Source organism: Phragmites australis, chromosome 20, assembly GCF_958298935.1.
Source record: "Phragmites australis chromosome 20, lpPhrAust1.1, whole genome shotgun sequence".
Taxonomy (NCBI): domain Eukaryota; kingdom Viridiplantae; phylum Streptophyta; class Magnoliopsida; order Poales; family Poaceae; genus Phragmites; species Phragmites australis.
Window position 1 is genome coordinate 16471386 of NC_084940.1, and position 21605 is coordinate 16492990.

Sequence of the window (21605 nt, forward strand, 5' to 3'; positions counted from 1 at the left end):
AGGTTTAGTTAATTTTTCTTAAAAACAGATTTATAACATCTCAAAAACTATTTATTTAACAATTCATTTGTTTTGACTTCTATAAACGGTAGAAACAGAACTAAAGCAGAAAACAAACAGGCCTGAGGATTCGGCCGTGGATTAGGTGAAACCAAAAGCAATAAAATTGGGTGAAACCAAAAGCAGAAAACAAACTCGAGAGGGTTCCCTTTGCCCTGTTGCTCTGTCCACACTCTACCGCCGCCGCCGCAACTTGCGGTGCCTCCTCGTCGGCATACTCACCGCCGGCGACGGGGCGCACAACAAGCCAGCCCCTTCTAGAATCGAACACTCCTCTCGTCGAGAGGCGTCGCTCTCCTCATATACCGCGCTACCGGGCCGGCGTGGAGCGCAGATCCATCCGGATCCCAGATTGATTTCGTCTTTTGTTGGTAAGCGGCTCCTTCTTGCTTGGACTAATTGCTCTAGGATTTCGTAATGTTCTTTGGGATCTTTGCTGTGACTGCGAGCAACCAAATCCAAATCTTTGCACGCAGCTTATCGTATCAAATCTAATTCATCGTCTTAGGTTCTTCATCTTTTTCTTCTTTAGCGCGCAAGATCAAGCTACCCGAGGCGCGGTTGCAGTTTCTTTTCCACCAATTTTGGGGGTTTAACTGAACCCCGCCATGTGGAGATTCAAGCAGTTCATGCCCAAAGAGCAACCCGTCGGCCTTGAGGGCCGCACCCTTGATGTCGGCAATGTCAAGGTGCACGTCCGGGAAGCCATCGCGGAAGGCGGGTTCTCTTGTGTATATGCTGCCCGGGACCTAGTGAATCCGTCGAAGCAGTACGCGCTCAAGCACGTGATCATCCAGGACAAGGAGTCGCTGGAGCTTGTCCAGAAGGAGATCACGGTCACGAGATCGCTCAAGGGGCACCCAAACGTGGTCACGCTCGTCGTGCATGCGATACTGGACATGGGACGGATGAGGGAGGCGCTGTTGCTGATGGAGTTCTGCGAGAAGTCGTTGGTTTCTGTTTTAGATGGGAGGGGAGCGGAGTACTTTGATGAGGAGAAGGTGGCGCTGATCTTCCGGGATGTTTGCAATGCCGTCTTTGCGATGCACTGCCAGACGCCTCCTGTTGCTCATAGGTGATCCCTTCTTTTCTATCCTATGGAGGTGCTATGCAGAATGTTTTGAGCAAGCAGTGCTCTGTCCTGCATGCTCCAGTACTTTGCATATGCTTTTGTTATTGTCATTCAATAAGCGTGTGTGCTTTATTGAGTGGCATTAATTGGACCAGCTGAAAAACAGCAGAAAAGTCATATACCAGTCGGTCTGTCATATCTGAATGTAGCATGACATCTGTGTCACAACAATATCTACCACCATATTATATAGACCAAGGTACTAAATTGCATTTGGATCAACTTCGTTGTTCTTTGTAGCCTTGCAAACTGGACAATAACACAGGTACCTTGTTGCATCAATGGGTATGATAGTTTTTTTTTTGTGCTTTTCCATATAGCTCTTGCACAAAGTTTTGATTGCTTTATTATTCTAAGGCATTTATAACTATAGTTGGTTGTAGCTTATCAATTTGAACCCTCAAGAAAACTTCTGTGTCGAGTTTCATTTCAAAGCTTACATCTGATGTATCTCATGCACAGGGACCTAAAGGCTGAAAATGTTCTTCTTGGAGCTGATGGGGCTTGGAAATTATGTGATTTTGGTAGTGTATCGACAAACCATAAGTGCTTTGAGAAACCTGAGGAGATGGGCATTGAAGAGGATAACATTAGAAAGCACACCACTCCCGCATATAGAGCTCCTGAGGTTTAGATTGGAAATTTCGATTTTTAGCCCTTCCTCTTGTCGTTGTAAGTATTTACTCACTGTAAGCTTGTTTACTGGCACTCTGGCAGATGTGGGACTTGTACAGGAGGGAGGTTATCTGTGAGAAAGTAGATATATGGGTAACTCTCTCTGCAGCTATTATATTACATTCTGCTTTTCCTTCAAATTCATCTGATGCTACCAAATTTTAGTACACTATATGACCTATTGTGTTACTGAGTTGCTTTTATTTTCTAGTATCTGATTAATTATTATTTATTAATAATGTCATGAGTTAAGATGGTGCTGTTTTTCAGGCTCTTGGCTGTCTCTTGTATAGAATCTGCTACTTCAAGTCTGCATTTGATGGAGAATCAAAGCTTCAAATACTTAATGGGAATTATCGTATCCCGGAAGTACCAAAGTACAGTTCTTCCATTACAAGTCTGATCAGAGACATGCTTCATTCTTCTCCAGATGCGAGACCAGACATTACACAGGCAAGGGCTTTGCTTGATTGGCCATTCACTTCCATGAATTTAGGTTGGTCTGAATTAGTGCATGCTCCATGAAAATGAAATGTAAAAGGCCTTCTGTTTCTCCATTGTTGACAAATTTTCTGTTATAGGTGTGGTTCCGTGTTAATGAATTACTTCCTTTAGAGCTGCAAAAGGATTTACCTGATGGATCCCCATCTGGATCAGCATTTGAGTCACATACTGCTGTGGATGAAGGTTTGCTTACTAGCATCTTTTTGTCCTTTTGGAAAATCAAGCCACTGCTGCCTACTTGGTTATGTGTTTTCTTTTTTGATAGGTTTCGCTAGATAAAAATTAGGAAGTGTAAGAAATGTTGTAGCGTGAAATCTCATATACTTCAATGCAAATAAAAACTCCGTTTTTTTTCTCACTGCTCATCTTTTTTCTTCTCTAGGTCTCAATTTTTCCTTTGTCTGTAAATCATTCATCTCTGTTTGTTTAATAACTAGATTGTTTGTTTCAGCTCCAAGGAGACCACCTCAGAGTGATACTTCCAACCTCAGTTCACAGGGTCCTTCAAAAGCTACGGAGAATAAGGGTTCTATGGGTGCATTTTGGTCAACTCAACATGCTCAGGAGCTAGCTGTTGTTGATGACAAGGGTTCAGCTTCTGATCAAGAGCCCATTAACCAAGTCACCTCAAAGCAATCACAGGCTAAGAACCAGAACACACCAACTCATAATACATATCGAAAGTCTCTGTCTGCATCTGTTGATAGTTCCCCTGGGGATTTCGAAATTAGGTTTTCTCCAAATGGTGCGGAGTATGGGCTAGAGAAAACCAAAACAGTGATAACAGAGAGCAAAACCAGTGTTCAAACTACCGCCTTCAACTCCTTCATGGCAGACTTCGATGACATTAAAATGAACTCACTGCACAATGCTGGTAATCTAAATATGACTAGCATATTGAAAGAACAACAACTGGAAGCGGAAGTAACATTACTCAAGGAACAATTGAAGATAGCAAACTTGGAGAAGGAAGAAATTTCATTAAAGTTTGATAAGTTGTCTGCCATTTGCTCCTCTCAGAGGCGAGAGATACAAGAACTTAAGCAAGCCTTAGTTGCAGCTTCTGCTACGCCGCCAGTTAAGGAGTTCAGAGAAAGCTCGAAGGTTGAATTCTCCCCACCCAGCACAAGCTTTGATACTCCGGTATGACTACTCCTATGGGCCTCAACTAAGCTTCCCACTGTAGAATTAGTATCTGGGTTCAAATTTTCATTTCTTGGTTTGGTTAACTGACCAAAGGGTGAAAATAATTGACATAATTAAAACTGGCCAGCTTGGCCACTAGCCTACAATGGCCTAGCCCAGTTTTCCCATTTGACATTGCTAATGACTCATTGCTGCGGTCCAGACCCTTAGTACCATCTTTCATTTTTTGTATGTATCAGGAAGCTGATATATTATTTTGTTGGTTTTCACAGCCGAGGGAGAAGATTGAAGGAACCCCTCCAGAGCTCCGGCAAGGCCTATTTACTTCAAGCCCAGGGACTCCAAGCCCTGATCCAAAGCCATGGTCAGCTTTTCCTGATGGGCCAAAAGCTCAAGTTGCTGTGAAGAGTGCCCACCCCAGGTCAGTCCGAACCCTGAGGGCATCAAACAGCAACAAAGCCAGCTCACTTGGACAATTGAACACAAACCCTGGTGCTGATCCGTTTGCCTCTGGTCAAGATAGCTTTAAGGCTGCTCCTTCTGGAACCGTATATCCCAAGATATCAAACTTAGGGAAAATTTCTCAACCCCTCAATAATCTGAATGGTGAAGAAAAGAAAGACGGATCCTACCAACCAGCTGGATGGACTGGGTTTTGATTTTACTGCACGGGGATACTATATGCCAAAAGAATTATGGGAGGATCCTCAGAATATCATATGAATTAAGTGGAGTTGGGATAGGTCAAAATGTGTCAGAGTACATATGGTGTTGATGATTTGGCATATTGAAGAACCCACCCATGAACGCCTAGAGTCCTGGACTGATATAGATATGTTTGGCAATGCTTTTGTACAATTATTCTGGTGCTGAATTTGCGTCATGAAGCATCCAGTTGTAAATTTAGCACACATGCAAGATGTAACTTGCAAATAATTGCTAGATATTAGAAATACAAGATGGTCTTTTTCTGTAGTTAAGAGCTCGAGTTGTATCAATATCCATTATGAATTATGGACACATGCTACATATCTTGTAGCAATGCCAAGTCAGAAATAAGAGGTTACCATGCCCACAAAATAGCCACTTTGATCATAGTTGTTCATGATGAGCCACATAATCAACAACTTTTGTGAATTCCTTGTGGTTTTTCGAAATCTTTGAATTGATTTATTTGATAATAACATACAGTGGTGAGTATCCTTTCTATTTTGGGGTGAGCACATACATCTTGCAAGCATGATAATCTACTGTTTCCTTCAGTTCTCCCAGCACTGATGATGTAACCTCAGCCTGCATACAAACAAAATCAAACACACAAAAGAAGTTTGAGAAAAATCGCAATATGCAATTAGAGAAATATACTATGGTAGGGCTTGTATATGATTAGATAAAATACTTACTGTCCACAGATCATGAGCATCAACGACAGTTGATGAACACAGCCAAAGCTGCTCCAGCTGGTGGTGATAGATGCTTCAGTAGACCCTCTGTTCCATAAAACAAGAGCAACTCTCCCACCACTTAGTGGCAGTGATGAAAAAATCGGCCGAGTAATCGGTGATCGGCAAGGTAGCGAGTAGATTACCATGTAATTGGCTATATAATTAGCTAGCCGATTAATCAATCTGGCAACCCGATTAATTGGGTTGACTGACCGATTAATCCCCTCACTTATGTCACAAAATGACTCGCGTCGTAGCTTAGCTCTGGTAGCACCCGCCCCTCGCGCCGCCACCACTCAGCTCCTACAGCGGCCCCTCGTGCCGCCGCGGCTCATGCCCCTCGCTGCTGAGCGGTGCAGTGGAGTAGGGTTTGGGATGGGTGGTGTGGAGGCTAGGGTTGGTTGGACGGGTGGTGTTCTTCTATATAGAGGAGGTGGAGCAGTATAAACTATTGGATCTACGGGTTTGGGTATCTGACGGCTAGATGTTGTTTGGGTTGGACTATGTTGGGCTGGGCTGGTTTGTTTCATCTCACTCAGCCCACGAAAGGGAGGGTTAAGTTTATTGTGTATTTTTGTAAACCCTTCAAGTACTTTATACCAACCGATTAATGATCGATTGATTAATTCAGTTAATCTCCTATTAACCGATTAATCTCTACTCCTTAACTGCGAGCTGTTACCGATCACCGATTTTTTGAACAATGCTTAGTGGCCCAGCCCAAACCTAAGGACAAGATAATGTACTTTATACTAAGTCACACAACGGATGTGCCAATCACAACATTTGCTTTTCTTGTACGTAATTCTTGGTCCCCATCTTGTTGCACTCTGTGTCCTTGCACCCCATGCTCATCTGCTCATAAACCATTTAAGCTTCGTATCATATCATCTCTAACTTTCACATGACTAATTTGAAGAGAGAAAGGAATTATCAGTGTATTTTCTTGACCTTAGTTAACCGCATTAACATTTTGGTTGCTGAGGATTTCCTTGGTTTCGTTGCTCATGGAGCGGATGTCGCAGCCGATCAAGAGAGGTGCCTGCATCAAGTCAGGTCAGCACCTTTATCTTGCGAATGAATAAGTGTGCACAGTTTGTTGAATACTTCTGTTCTGGGGGTTTCATCTCTGATGGTAAAACCAAAGAATGCATTTCATTACCTTCACTAGAGTCCATATGCTGAAATAGGATCGGTACTCTTCTGTTGTCATCCCGCCATTTCCAACTTCCAGCATGTCTGTGTCTGAAGAGCAGAAACAACAGTTCATTCGGAAGGCATGCTGAAAATGTTTGCAGGCCTGAAGGACTAACCATTCCATCTGCCAGGCCCCGCATATGATGCCCACTTGTCGGCTGAAGCATTACAGGGCAACAAGATGCATCAAACATTAATAAGCCAATGAGTAAGTCATATTCAGGGTGGTGCCAAATCTGGCCAAGTTTGTCAGGTAAATGACAAGATCCTTGTAAACTTCACCAAAATCTGGCATATTTTGTCAGGACAGCTGGATTCTGTTAGGAAGTTTAAAACTTCACCTTGCCCAAGTGTCCTTGATGTCACCAGTTCTCCAGCTGTTTCCTACACCACTCGCCCATTTTGCTGGGTCATCCTCACCCCTACACAATAATATCATTTTTAAAACAGATAAATTGAATTCAAACCCGCTATTTGATAGCTTAAAAAGAAAATAAACAACAATTACCATTCACAGAGGGAGAAGAAAATATTCCTCCCAGAATTCAGAAGTGCTTCGCTCATCGTGCTATATCTGCATTTTGCTGTCAATGTCAGTTTCCCAAGATAGCATGATTAGGAGAAACTTTTAAGAGCTTTTGGGATTGCTGATCACCTTGGCTGAGGGCTGATTCCCTGGTTGTTGCAGTTGTCATACTTCAAGTAGTTAACTCCCTTTGAATCGAAAAATTGCAAAATTCAGTTTGGAAGCTAAAAGGAAGGCATAATTTGGAGATGTTTAAATTTTGATCTAATTGACACAATTATGCCACCCAAGATGCCAAGTTTTTTGCATCTTGCTCTCCGTATCCAAGTGAACCGGGCATCATTTTGCCACTTGTTCGTGTCCTGAAGAGAGAGAGAGAGAGAGAGAGAGAGAGAGAGAGGTGTGATTTGTGAAAGGAAACAACTGAAGCACAAAATCCATTAAACTGGAGTGAATGAATTTTTCATGTGTTGCTAATTCTTCCATAAGCATTTTTTTTTACTTTGTGTTTTTTCTTTTGTAAATGATGCATACCCTGCATCACCATAGATTCCAAGCTTGAGCCCTTTTCCATGCACATAGTCTGCCACGGCCATTATTCCTGATGGGAATGTTAATGCATTTGCAGCTAAATTACCATGTGGAATAAAGAAAGCTGTACATTGTTTTGTTGATAAAGTGAATCTTTTGATGTCTCCTATTGGGGATGATCTCCCACCCCCCACTTCGGAGGAAACCGCGAAGTCTATTGGAAATACTGTGTGCTTGCCGTTGTGGTTTTGTTCCAGGGACTTCATATGCAAGCGGCGAAGATCATAGAGCTACGTCGGTCGAAGGGTATAGACACGCCCGCACCTTCGATCTCCCATACCGGCGAAGATGAAGGAGACCTTCGGCTGACGGGCGAAGTCCGGACCCGCAGCCCGCAGTGTTCGCAGTGGGCGAAGATGCAAGCCGACATTCGCTCCAGGGACGAAGGCTATCCAATGGACATCTGAGCGGAGGAGGCTTCGATGCCCTTCGGAGATAGGAATCGCTTCGAGACAGTGGGTCCGATTCCGGTTGCCCGGGATACTGCTGTAATTATGTAATTATGCTCATTTGTACCATAATGTTCCCGGATATTTCGGGAATGTAGCAGGTGAGGGGGTAGGATTTGTAAACCGCACATGTGGTTGCCGGGTACGGGTTATAAATAGGGCCACAGTGTACCCAGAAGAGGGATCGAAAAACTGTTCCTCCTCCAACACGTGTCGCTCTGAGAGTCCTTCGATATCTTCATATCCGAAGGCTCACCTTGTCTGGGATTTCGATCCCAACATCTCCATAGCACTAAAATCATTCTTTACTTCATTTTGCTACTCGTTACTCTACATATATGATTCTATCAACATTTACTCACCTGGGAGTCCCTATCATAGGCTGCCTAATAATCATCTGCATTTTCATGAACGGTCACTTCTCTTTTTCAACTGAACAACAGCTGAAAAGAAAAAGGGAGGGACGAAAGAAGAGGGTAGTAAATCTCAAGTGACTATCTATGTTGATGTACTCATAACCAAGTTTTGCAAGGCCGGTATCCACCAAGGCATCAGCGGCACAAGCAATTTATGATTTTTGCCGCACTTTTGTGGTAATGGATTACACAATCGCATCTGGTATTTGAGGCAGAATGAGTGCCTGTCTTACCTATTTGTCGAATTATCTCTTCGTTTATTTTGCAGTGGAAGTGGTTCCAACTATTCCATCTGAATTACAGAGTCAGTTAAGAGAGGTGCTGGTTCAAAAGAAATTTAAAAACCCAGCGCTTGTATTCTACAGTGGTGTACTTGAGGATAAAACTGAGTTTTTGAGTGGTGAGAGGACTCTATTTTACAAGGCATATTCTGACTAGCACAAAGATTAACAAAGCTGTTGAGAAAGTCACCTATGAGAATGGCTATAAAACCATATATAAAGTGCCATGGAGAGACAGATTACTAGAGATCGTTGTTTCTGTAATTATTCTTGCATAGCTTTGGACGAAGATGACGTAAATAAGGGCAGAGGAGACTGGAGTGAAACTAGTATCAAAGATGTATGCAAGTCTTACATTTTGCAACAACACTGCAAAAGAAATAGACCTCAGAAAATATGAGAGGGGGAGAACCTTTTAACAAACTCCGCTTTTGGGGTTGTTCAAAATCCAGGTTTGCCTAGCTATGACAACATTGGGCACGCAGATGAATGTTCCTACATAATTTGGCAGTGTTTTTGGACAGCTCGCATGCAAAAATTGGATGAAATTACGAATCCAAATCTCATCACATGGGAAAATGAGAATTAATACTAGACAACAAAGGCCAAGAGATCCGTCACCCCATCTGTGGAGTCCGGCCAAGGCTATTCTCCAGGACGGCTCTCCTCGTCACCACCGCCGGCAGAGTTGAATTTCCCATTCGCAAAGTTGATTTTTTCAACCACCGGTGAGAAACCAAGTTAAAATATACTTTGATTTATATGTGATGAGTGACTTACAAGATTCTCGATTTGATTTGTTGAGTTTTGGATTGCTTTAGCTTGGTTTGAGTATTTTGATTATGGACTAACGGGAGTTTGAGTTGGAGAAATGTGTTTGCTTATCTCATGATATGCAGTGAAGGATGCAATCTGGCGGTCGACGGCGGGTGATCGGGGCTAAGTGGGTTCTTGGTGTCGGATGATCAAGGAGGCCGGGCGAAATCAAGAGTGATCCTAGCTATACACGTGGAGGTCAAGTAAAGTATGAAACGGAGGATGACGATGGTGTGTTGACAAAGTCAAGTGAAAAGGATGTCGGTGCAAGTGACAAGGCGACCCAAGGGATCGGGAGCAGGAGAGACTTGCCGGCGGTCAGGATCATAAGACGGAGTACACGTGTCGACATCAGAGCATTTGCTTAAGGTGTAAGCAAGTGGCGAGTCATGCTTTGAGAAACGTGCAGAGGATTTCACGGTTGGGCCTTAAAATCGTGGGAGGATTGGAGGAGTATGTGGTACCATCGTGAACCTTGTGTAAAGAGACAAAGCTAAGTTGTGAAGGCGCCACGGCCATTCGATGGACATATCAAGAAATAGACCAAAATACTCTCGATGGTAGGTAGGAGTGTACTACAAGAGAGAGATATTTTGGTAATAAGTTAGAAAACTTAGGAGTCAAGTTTCTTAGGCCTATAAATAGGGGTAGGGCTATGGGAGAATTTGAACCAGCCACTTGAGCCCCTTATGCTATCTATTTAAGAGCCTAGTGCTAGGATTTTAGAGCAGAGGAGATGAGTTCTTAACCTATATAATAGGTGAGAGTTTTTGAGAGAAAAATTCTTATAATTCACCTAAAATAGAGCTTATCACTTTGAGTAATAAAGTTTATATTTTTGCATATGCTTGAATTCCCCTCCTTCTAGTCTCTCTTTATTGGTTCCCTTGCAAGTTTGCAAGTTTTTGTTTTTCGGTTGTGATTTTCTTCTTCTTTTTGAGCTGCAGTTTTTTCACCTTTGTGCAGTAATTCTTATTATTGCTACATGCATAAACGTTCATATACTCATGTATTTGAGAGGGTCTTGAATCAACTTGGAGAGTTGCTTTTTCGGTGATTGTCTTTTTTGCTTTGTTATTCATTCAAGTTTCAAGCTTTTCTGCACAAAGACACATGGAATGGTCTTGAATAGAGCATATGATTCATATTTCATCCGTGGAGTCATGTTGTCTTAGAACGTTTTTTCTCACTTTGTCTCTCTAAAGTTTATGCTTCCGTTTCTGCGTTTTTGAGGAGCGTTAGGTGAAGGAGTAGGCCATCTATTTTCTAAGAAATTTGTAAGGCGCCTATTCACCCCCCTCTAGTTGCCTATCTCGGTCCTATGATTGGTCCTCCCAAAACCTGATCTGGGTGGTATCTTTGATTATGAAGGTTGCAAAGTGGAGAAAATCTCGTTTCACCTTCATAAGGTTGGCCAAAAAATATGAGTCCCCAGATTTCCATTGGCTTGAGATAGGGGCTTTGAACCTAGGTACTTGTTGCGTATCAGTTGTTGCCACATTCCATCAGACGTGAGCAACTTATAAAGACATTTGCTGAGTAAGGCAATATTCTCTGTATTTAGATCATGGATCCCAAGACCCCCTTGGTCTCTGGGGTGGCACAATATGTTCCATTTAGCAATGCGGTATTTTTTTTTATCAACACTTCGCCAACAGAACCTTGAATGGAAATAGTCAGGTTTTTAAATGTAACACTCTAAACTTTTAATTTTTGCAATAGTTTAAAATTTTGCTAGAATTTAAATAGGAGTTTCAAATTTTGTTCAAATAGAAGGAAATTAATTTCTAAATTTAAACTCCCATAGGTTATATTCTTGTTTGATGCATTCATGCTGCATTAGCTGCCATAGGGTTTTATGCTTGAAAAATATTTGCAAAAGATCGCTAGAAGTTGCTCGTTTAAAATATATTTTGAAAATGGTTCTAAATCATAAAAGAAAAGCAATTTAAAATTTGCAAAAGCTTCCCGGGCCGATTTCCTTCCCTCGGCCCAAAACCCCCTCTCCCCCCCTTCTTTTCTCTCTTGGGCTGGTTTCCCTCCCCTCCTTCCCGCTTGGGCCACGGCCCATTCTCCCTTCCCGTCCTCACTCTCTTGGCCTGAGCCACCCGACCGAGCCGACCTCTCCTGCGCGCGCCGCCGCCTCCCACCGACATGCATGCCCGAATCAAGCCAGTCGAGTAGCCCAAGCCACCCCACCCGAGCCGGCTCCCCTTCTCCTACCTTCCACCGGCTCAATCCCCTCCATGCTGGCTACTCGATTCTGAGCCTCCCCGTCGCCTCCCTCACTCAGTAACGGCCAGATCCAAGGACCTTAATGCCCATCACTACTTCCCCCATAGATGCCCCCTTCAATCCCGGCTTCAAACCCCCTCAATCAATCCTGAAACCACTGGCTTTATGGCCATGGCCATCGCCCGTTTCAACCCCGGGCCCTGGCTGCTCTGCTTCACCTCATGCATAATTAAGCTGCCTTGAACCTTCTCAGCAAATTTTGGCACCTCTACCACCCTCTCATGCCCCCTCTCTCACTCGAATTTTCCATCAGCACCCTCATCTTCTTCAACTCTGTCATGGTTGCGCCACTGCCACCCTTCTTTTCGTATGCGTCATCTCTGACCGAACTAACTCTCTCTTCGGCACCGTAGGGCCCTCCGAAGTCGATCTCAGGGAAAATTGTCGTCATTCGGCCATCGGAGCTCATCCCCGATGCCCCTCTGACTGCTGTCGCTGCCATCACCGTCGCCCTGCCGCCTCGCCTCCGCTCTGTCGCCATTTTCGCTCAGGGTGAGTTTGCTGCCCTCCCTTCTCCCTCTTCCACCGCTTATCGGAGCTTCTCAGCCACCGTAGCACCGTTCCCGCAACCCTCCGGCCCCTCGCCACCATGCCGAGTCTGCCGACACCTGTGATCCACCGTGGACCAGTGGAATGAGGAACTTTTCTTCGGTCCACGATCTCATGGACAAACTCCATGGGGTTTTCAATAACAAAATAAATCCTTTTCACTTTATGACATCATAATTAAGATTTTCAGTATAAAATTTATTCTGTTTATTCTCTGGAATTAAGTAAAATTTACAGAAAAGCTTCTAGAACTTTAAAAGCTTATAACATGTTGCTCGTAGCCCTGATTTGGGCGATTTTCACGCTCAAATTCTCGTGGCAATGTGTAGAATCTTTTTATAGGGTCTTTACCTAGTTTAAGTACTATTCTTAGTAGTTTTCTTGGTATTCTTTTCCGGTGTGTCGATTAGGATGTGATCAGTTCGGGAACCTACAAGATCAAGCCTTTGAAAACTTCGAGCAATCCTCAGTTGAAGGCAAGTGTGCTTGAACATCTTGCACCTATTTTAGAATTCATGTGTATTTATTTATCCTTAATTGCATGCTTGTCAAAAATTGGAATCCCATGTTAGGGTTTACTAGCTTTTGTATGATTATTCCTTGTCGCCGTTGATGAGTCATGGTTAAGGAAGGGTAGATATGCTAGTGTAGTCATAGTTGGGTAAATGTTAATCTTGACTAATGTTTATGCAATAAGAACCGGGTATGGTAATTTTGTAGCAACATGGTATAGAGATCCTAACTGGATGGTTAATTTGAGGTGGTGCTGCATAGCAGGTTTGTGGTTATTCCTTTGTGGGATCCTAAGGACCGGTTCTTGAACATGTAACCAAGCTAATCCGCACAACCATGAGGCCTATATAGGTCGGCCTGGCCAACTAATTAGCCACCCCTCCAGTTCTGTGAGTACCAATGGACGGTTGAGTGGTACAAGAGTGGGATTTTGCAGTGATGGAATCTTCTATTAGCGGTGAAACCTCAGTGGGTGCCTATAGATCGACGGGAGCTTTGTAAAGGCCTTGTAGTGAGACCCTGATTCCACACCCCAGAAGAGTGAAGCAACAAGGGAATCACAACTCGTGGGGAAAGCTGTACAAATTCTGCAGAGTATAAAACTGATCGATCAGCCGTGCTCATGGTCAAGAGCGGCTTGGACTTCTTCTTGATTAGCTGAGATCAGGGCTCTGGATTGGATGGTTGGGTAGCCAGGTAATGGGATTGCCTGGTGAGTCTTGGTAGTCAGATGGAATCCGATGAGTTATCTCTCTCATTATAGTTGTATCTTCACTTAGTAAATAGGATGCCTGTTGTTGGAGTATAGGTCAAGGTTGTGTAGTGCAGTAAACCAATGTCTAGCCTTTTCTTAACTTAAGCTCCATTTCATGTTTTCCCTCGCTTACGGAGTACATTATGTACTCACATGCGTTGCTCCCTCTCTTGCATCTTTCTGCTGTTCAGAAGCCGTCTATGATGTCGCATCCTTCGATGAGGACAACTTTGACCCAGAGCTCCTGTTCTAGGCTGTTGTGCTCTCGGTTGACGCCTGTGGAAGATGGAAGACCCATTTGCACTGAAGCTCTCTTGTTCCACTGTGTTTTTTTAGACCCTCAGATCCTTTTTTAATAAATTATTAATGTTACTGTAATAATAGCACTGTGATGATACATTGATGATGTAACACATGTATGGAATCTTGATCCTGACATACATATGTTGTGCCCAGTTTTATTCCTTTAATGCATGTATGGAAACTTGATCCTAGCATAATGTTATAGAAGTGGTATCAGAGCCATATTGACCGTAGGATGCAGTCTAGATAGAATAGACAAGTTAAGGACTTATATTTGTACAAACTACTTTTGTAAAATTGTTTTCCCTTTAGTTTTTCCTCTCCCTGTCTATTGCTCTTTACAAAACTATTACTAATTTTCTATCTTCTTCAAAATTTTAGATGGCTCACACGAAGGTCACCTAGCACAAGTGTGTGCTGGTTCCTGATCAAGATATCCCTGTTGGTGTTGTCTGGGCACACCAACCCCCTACCGAGTTCTACTTCGACGGATAGCTCGCTGGCTACTTTGCTCGCATGCTGTGATACCTGCTTTAGGTTCTGGGCTGCCACGACACTACACTCTACAAGAGAGTCAGAGTTTTGCTTGAAGGTCATGGTTACTCCTGGACAGTAGAGGTGACCATGTTTGAGAAGCCCATCGACGACGGTCTTCACCGAGTTCGCTGGGTTCACTCTGTCGTCGCCCTCAGAGCTACCTTCGAGGCTAGGATCGAGGACGCCCGCCAGGCTCTGGCTATTTTCTATAGGGAGAACAGACATGCCCTTCGTCTCACTCAGTTTGGCAAGTTCTAGCAGCGCCCATCCGGTAGTCTGGAGGTTATCTTCGTGCCTGTCAACAATGAGCCAGATGGATGTCTGAGAGAGCAGGTCCGCCTCACTGCCGCCCTGTACGCTGAGCTCAACAGAGCCCTAGATGAGCTAGAGGATATGCATCAGCGTCACGAGGAGCAGGAGCAGAGCATCCGCGAGCTGCAGATTCTGCTGGAGGACCCTGGACAGTTCCCCGAGTAGGCTCCTGAGGCACCCGTGGCTGCACCACCCCGTTCCCCGTCATGCAAGAGGCTTTGTCTGGCAGATGCAGCAGGTCCATCAAGTGTAGCAGACGAGGAGTAGTGTTGAGCTAGGAGGATGTCTTTAGCTAAATAAATTGTTTAGTCCCGTGTGTCGTCTGTTCGAGTCTGTGCTTGTGGCTTGTGTCTGTAGTGTGAGCCTTGTATTGAGTTGGATCTTTATCTGTGTGTTGGTGTAATGTGGAGGTTCTTCCTCTACAATTGCATTAGTTAATAATATAATAATAATTGGAAGTCCCTTTCTGTTGTGCTTTTCTGTTCCTATCTGTCCTTATCTGTTCTTGTCTTGCTTTTTCGCCCTCGCTTTTCTCTTATGTTCTCCTCTCATATCTCAGTTACCAACAGATGGTGAACACCAGGCGCGTCAACAACAACACCAACAACAACGTCAACAACAATAACACTAACGCCAACCAGTATGATCTTCCACCCCTGCCCCCTCTGATGGATGCTAACCAAGTGATGACCATTCTCCAAGGCTTGATGCATGCTATAAACCAGCAATCTCAAGTCTAGCAAGCACCACCACATCAACCGCAATCTAGACTCCAAACTTTCTTGAGTACTCAGCCACCCACCTTCTCCCAGGTAGTTGAACCTATGGAGGCTGATGATTGGTTAAAGACCATTGAGAGCAAGTTGCAGATAGCTCAGTGTAGCAGAAGGGAAAGAGTTATCTTTGCTTCTCACTAGCTCATTGAGCCAAGGAATGGTGGACAGTATACATTGCCGCTCACGAGGATCATCAAGTGATCACATGGGAAGAGTTCCAGAATAGTTTCCGTGCACACCATGTCCCTGCAGGAGAAGTAAAGCTGAAGAGGAAACAGTTCCTCAGTCTAAAGCAAGGACCCATGTTAGTAAGAGAGTACCTCACCAAGTTCACCCAACTCTCTCTCTATGCTCCCAATGATGTTGATATTGATGAGAAGAAGTAGGACTGTTTCCTAGAGGGTCTCAACACAGGATTACAGTATGCCCTCTCAGCCAATGACTACCCCAGATTCTAGAAACTGGTAGATAGAGCTTTCATCATGGAGAAGAAGCGACATAATTTGGGAGAAGAATGCAAGCATATCTTGCAAGGTTAGTCTTCAGGTAGCAACAACCATCTCCATTTCAATCCCCTGTCGTAGGTCCTATGTTCCGCCATGGAGGACAGAATCAGCAACAAAGGCCACCATAGAAGAGGCCCAATCAGGTTGTAGGCATTTGCAAGCTGCTAGTGCAACCAGTGCAACCAGTGCAACAGCAACAATCATGACTCAACTTTCAGCAGCAGCGACCCAACAACAACATCCAGCCCTAGTAGCAGAATCACACCGGTCAAGGATCAGGCAACATTGGTCCATGTTTTGGTTATGGCAACTTTGGACACCTTGCGAACAAGTGTCCCAAGAAGCAGCAAGGCCAAGCACAAGCTCGGGGCAACAATCAGTAGCAGCAATCCAGCATAATGCTATGCATGGTCGAGTCAATCACGTTGCTGTGGAAGAAGCCTAGGATGCTCCTGACGTAGTGCTGGGTATATTTTTTGCAAACTCTCACCCTGCTATAGTTTTGTTTGATTTTGGTGCTACGCATTCATTCAGATCATCCCAATTTGTGAATGCATATAAATTGCCAAGAGCATTAATAAAAATCAGGTGCTAGCTAGTTCTCTTGGAGGAGAAATGAAATCAAGGCATGTATGCCCTAAAATAAGTATATGCACAAGGGGGTAGACTTTCTTGCCAACCTTATCATTCTAGAATCCAAGGGAATTAATATCATACTGGGAATGGACTGTGTCGGAGGGTGAACTCCAGTCGCAGGGATCCCGAGAGACCCCTTTTTAGAGATTCGGCCGGGGGGATGATCCTGAACAAGTTCGCCGGAGAAATGAATGAGAGTAAATGCAAATGGCCGGGGGTGGTGATTGAATGCTGGAAGAAGTAAATGCACTGGGGATTTTTAGACAGGTTCGGGCCGCATGGGAGCGTAATACCCTACTCCTGTTTGATTGCTATATCTCCCTCGAGGAAATCTCTCAAGGATGTTTTGGATTACAAAGAGCTCGATCTCCCTAAGGAGCTGGGCTCCTCTGGCTTTCTAGTTCTTCTCGACTGGGTCGGCCGAGCTTGGGTGAGTTGGTCTGGGCTTCCTCTCAGGTGGGCTCTCTCCTTCCTCTGTGTGTCGCCTCTCTCTTTTGTTCGTCCCTTGTTGTGTCTTGTGTCCCTTCTCTTTTTGCCGAGCCGCCGCTGCCTTAAATGTTCCTCTGCTGCGACATACCTTCAACGGGAGGAAAAGGGCCCGAGCCCCGAGGCGCCATAGACAGAAAGCGTCATCATTTTCTCTGGGCGAGGTGACCGGGGAGTGGAAATGCGTCGCACGCCCGGTCACCTATCGCCATAAATGCCCTGGCGCTGAACGCCGTAGAGAGGGCCCACCGGGCAGCCGCAGAACAACCGGCGTGCCCGTCCTGTCCCATTCCCCTGCCACGGCAGCGTGGCAGACGGAACGCCTTGGTACTGACGATGTTATCCCGAGACAAACCGGATCGCACGGGACAGGACCCGTGCAATTTAATGTCCCCACGCCTCTCTGCCAGAACGTGGAAGGAACTGGTGCTGAGCGCGGCGGGAGCAGTTGAGCGTGTCAGGCCACGCGCGCTCATTAAATGTGGCCTCGGGTCCTTGACTGGCGGACACGTCATCGGAGGGCCCCTCGGGGGGCTTTCGGGGTCCTCGGGGAACCGAGTGCTCGGGGGCACTATTCAACTCCCCGAGCACTCTCTCCCGAGCACTCTTGTACGGAAACTTGGGGAACTGAGTGCCTGCGGGCGGCCGCGTGGAGCGGGGGAAGCGCCCCCGGCTTTACATTCTGGCGCCGGAGTCCCCGCCGCCGCCATCGCCAGGCGCGGGGGGAAGCCAGGTCGGCTAGCCGCCCAGCACGGGACCGCCGGCGGGGGCGACATCTACGGTTCTGGAACCCACGGCACCTGCAGTTCTGGAACAGCGCCTTGTTCGGCTCGGGCCTGCCCCGGTGGCGGGGACCCAGGCGGCGGCCCCGCAGAGCCGCCGGCGGAAGAGGAAGAGGGGGGAGGCCGGGCAGGCGCCACCGAGCCCGGAATTCACACTTCCGGCGGCACGATGGCAGTTCCGAAGACCCACAACCACGTAAGTCTTACCCTTCATTCTTTCTTGGGCGTGCTTTGCCCAAACTAAGCTCCTTTTTTTTTGGTTTTGATCCTTGTCCTCCTCCTGCAGGTCGCCTACGGGCGCCGCCGAAGGCCAGGGGCAGCCGGAGGCACCGAGGCCGGCGCCAGCCCCCGAGCCGAGTGCACCGGTAGAGCCAGGGCTGGCAGATGCGGCGGCGGAGCAGGGGGCGGCGGACGCGGCGGCGGAGACGGAGCCAGCGGACGCGGCGGCCGTGTCGGGGCCGGCGGACACGGCGGCGGAGATGGGGCCGGCGGAAGCAGCGGCCGAGACAGACACAGCCATCGCCCGAGCGTCCAGCGCCGTCCGAGCCTGCCCCGAGCGCACCAAGCCCGGGGCGGATGACTGCGTTGCAATCTTCGGGGACCCCGAACCCCCCGGAGGAGGCTCGCTGGGGACCCAGCGCCCAGCCGCCGCCCAGCCAGCCTGCCGACCCTCTCCCGGTCGTGCTCGAGAGCGTCCGAGAGGTGATCGAGCGGCTGGATGCGGCCATAGCGGGGGAGGTGGCGCAACTGGAGGCGGAGCGTGCCGCGCTGGCCACGGAGAAAGCGCAGCTTACCACTGCTTGGCACTCCTTCGAGTCCCGCCTCCTCGCAGCGCGTGCTGCCAATGAGGACGAACAGCGCGCCATGGAAGAGGCCCGCGCGAAGATTGCGCGGGAGCGGGAAGATGCCGCCAGCCTGGTTGAGGCATCACGACAGGAAGCTGCCGAGGCCCTTGCCAGGGAGAGGCGGGCGCAGGAGCGGGAGGAGGTGGCCATGGACCGCGAGAGGGCAGCAGAGGCCCTCCAGACCGACTTAGCTCGTCAGGAGAGCGAGGTTGACCGAGCCCGCGCCAATCTCCAACAGCAGGCAGAGGAGCTCCGGCACACCGAAGGGGAGCTCCAACGCCGGGAGGAGGACGTCGCAGTTCGGGAGGTCGACGCCGAGATAACGGCGGCGGACCTCTGCGCCCGGGAAGATCTGCTGGCCCACCGGGAATCGGAGGCTGCCGAGGCGGCGGCGGCCGCTACCGCCAAGGAAGAGCAACTCGCCAAGTCCAAGGCAGAGCTAGCCGCCCGCGAGCAGGCCCTTTCCGTCCTGGCAGGGCAGGTGAAGCTGGCTGCCGGCCACGCACCCGGCGCCGGCTCTTCTCACGCGGTCGGGGGCCAAGGGCTCAAGGAACAGCTGCGGGCCATGAAGGAGGAGCTCGAGGCCACCTCATTGGCGTGGATCAGCCTGCAGCAGATGTTGGAGGACACACTCCGGCGGATGCGGCGGTCCATGGCGAGGGCCGGCCTTGGGTGACTCGTCGTGGAGACGAAGGGCGACGGTCTCGGCCGATTCGTCCTGGGACTCCAGCAGGTCTGTGAGCGCCTCGAGGCGCTGCCCTTGGCCGTCCAGGAACTTGCCACCCAGGAAGGGCGCGGCTTGGCCCAAGCGGTGGCCGAGCACGTCCTGGCCTGCTACCGGAGCAGAGACTCGAACTTCCCGCTGGAGCCAGCTCGGGAAGGAGTGGTCGAAGCCGAGGAAGAGACCGCCCGGGAAGCAGTTCGGAGCACCGCTGCCGAGGTGGCGGCCGACTTCAAGCGGGAAGTGCCGCCGCCGCCAGCCTCCGGGAGAGGCCGTGACGATTCCGACTCCGACGTCGACTCTGACTAGGCTTTTTGTAGTTTCTTTTTCTTTCATTTTTCTTTGACTTGATGTAAATACGGGAGTGATCCCTTAGAAATGCTTGTATTCCCTTTGTAAATATAATGAAAGCTTTTCTTTGGGCTCGCAACTCCGGTATTCTTGCGAGTGCTTGATGCTTCTTCTGATGTTTTGCCTTGATGCCCCGAGGAGTACTTAGTCGGTTTGATCCGACCTTTCCTTCCCCGAGAACGATATCGCCCCGACTATCTTTCCGGGCTCTCTTAGCCCCCAGGCCTTCGCGGGTTCGCCACAGCTAAGTCAAAAGACAAAAGCACAAATCTTCCTGCTCGGGAGGCAAGTCGACCCGACGCGGAACACGCCAAGACCGGTGAGCACCTTTTCACCTTGCGACCACTCAGCCAGTGGACTAGAGACACGCACGGGCGGGAACGCGACCAAGAGTCCTCATGGTTCGGTGGTGCCCGGGCTTAGAGCGGACCGGACCGAGCACCGACAGCCCGTCCCCGGGGCCTGGGCTCCGGACTACTCGAGCGGCTCGAGCGATAGGATTAGCCGAGGACCCAGGGACTCGGTAGTGCTCGGGGCCCTAAAAAGCGGACCGAACACCACGATCGTCATGAAAGACTTCGATCGGGCACTACCGCACGCACGGAACACCTTTCCACAGACTGTTCTGTCGTTCCAGGAAAAAGAGTACATGCGGCAGGGTTTTGCACGTGGGGGGACCGTCTCACCGAGTGGATTAGAGCACGAGGGCCCCCGAGGACGACTCGAGGGCGAAATATAGTTGAATGTAAATTTGTCTGGATTTAACTACTCACCGGACAGCTGTCGGCCTCTCGGCCGACCGATCCAGGAGGAGCGTGGGCTCCGAGCTCGGGGTGCCCGGGAACTTGGCTCTCGAAGGCGGGGCGCCTGAGCACCAGGGAGCGCATGGAGAGCCCGGGGCCAGGCGATCTCGGCCACTCTAGCCTGAGTGGTAAGACCACCCGAGGGCCCTAAAGATCACGCAGCGACCTAGGCGCTGAGGCCCTCGCGGTCGAGCTGCCTTTGCTTCGGATTGTCGATCTGTGACTTGAGGGAAAAATAGAGAAATTCTTTGCCTGGTGCGCTCTGTTAGTGCGGTACTCATTATAGACTGCTCTCATTTTTGACCCGAGACCTCTCGAAAGCCCAGATCAGTGGACAAGAGCGGTCAGAGGTGTAACTCAGAGGTCCTGTGGTCCGGTGGTGCCCGGGTATGACAGGCCAGACCGAGCACCGACAGCCTGCCCCTGGGGCCTAGGCTCCGGACTACTCGAGCAGCTCGAGCGATAGGATTACCCGAGGACCCCAGGGGCTCGGTAGTGCCTGGGAGCCTACCACGACACCGAACACCACAGCCTACCACGACAGACGTAAGTCAGCGGCAACTGCCCGCGCGCATACCGATCGAGATTCTTTTATCAGCGGGGAAAAAGAGAGAGCGAACTTTCCCTCACACAATCGAGCATCTCACCAGACAGATTAAACATACGGGATCCAGAGAAATGAAATTGACACGATTGCACATTAATATTTATACTGTATTGACAATTTTTTACAAGGTTGGGTGACTTACTTAGCTAGTGGTAGCCCCCGGTCAACTAGGGCGGGGGGGAAGCCCCCAGGCTGGTTGACCTGAGCCGTGAGCATGGCCATCTACGGGAAGAACTTGCGCAGGTGCTCGATGTTCCACGGGTTGGGAAGCGGCTGCCCATCTTCTGCTGCCAACATGAAAGAACCTTCTTGTGGGACCCCGATTACGGTGAAGGGACCTTCCCACATAGGGGATAGCTTATTCTTCCCTTCGCGCGACTGGACGCGTCGGAGAACTAGATCCCCCACCTCAAAAGATCATGCCCAGACGTGGCACTGGTGATAGCGCCGCAGGCTTTACTGGTAGCAGGCTGCTCGGATGACGGCGCGCCGTCGGCGCTCTTCCAGGTAGTCTACGTCATCGCGCCGCTGCTGCTCCTGTTCACCTTCAGAATAGGCATGCACCCAAGGGGAGCCTAGAGTGAGCTCGGA

The 21605-nt window shown here is 48.2% G+C and overlaps 1 protein-coding gene and 1 pseudogene across 2 annotated transcripts; one reads left to right on the top strand and one right to left on the bottom strand.

The window, feature by feature from the left end:
• Window positions 1–175: 175 nt before the first annotated feature.
• Window positions 176–4612, top strand: LOC133901583 (uncharacterized). Of its 2 annotated transcripts, none has more exons than XM_062342963.1 (8): window positions 176–431; window positions 569–1135; window positions 1655–1820; window positions 1910–1960; window positions 2138–2320; window positions 2449–2554; window positions 2823–3514; window positions 3790–4612. In XM_062342963.1, the coding sequence occupies exons 2-8, from the start codon at window positions 669–671 to the stop codon at window positions 4174–4176; spliced, it is 2052 nt and encodes a 683-aa protein (XP_062198947.1). In that variant the 5' UTR covers window positions 176–431; window positions 569–668; the 3' UTR covers window positions 4177–4612. The 2 variants fall into 2 exon arrangements, with proteins under 2 accessions (XP_062198947.1, XP_062198946.1); XM_062342962.1 differs by having other exon boundaries at window positions 593–1135.
• Window positions 4613–4723: 111 nt separating this feature from the next.
• Window positions 4724–7646, bottom strand: LOC133901506 (alpha-galactosidase-like; annotated as a pseudogene).
• Window positions 7647–21605: the final 13959 nt, after the last annotated feature.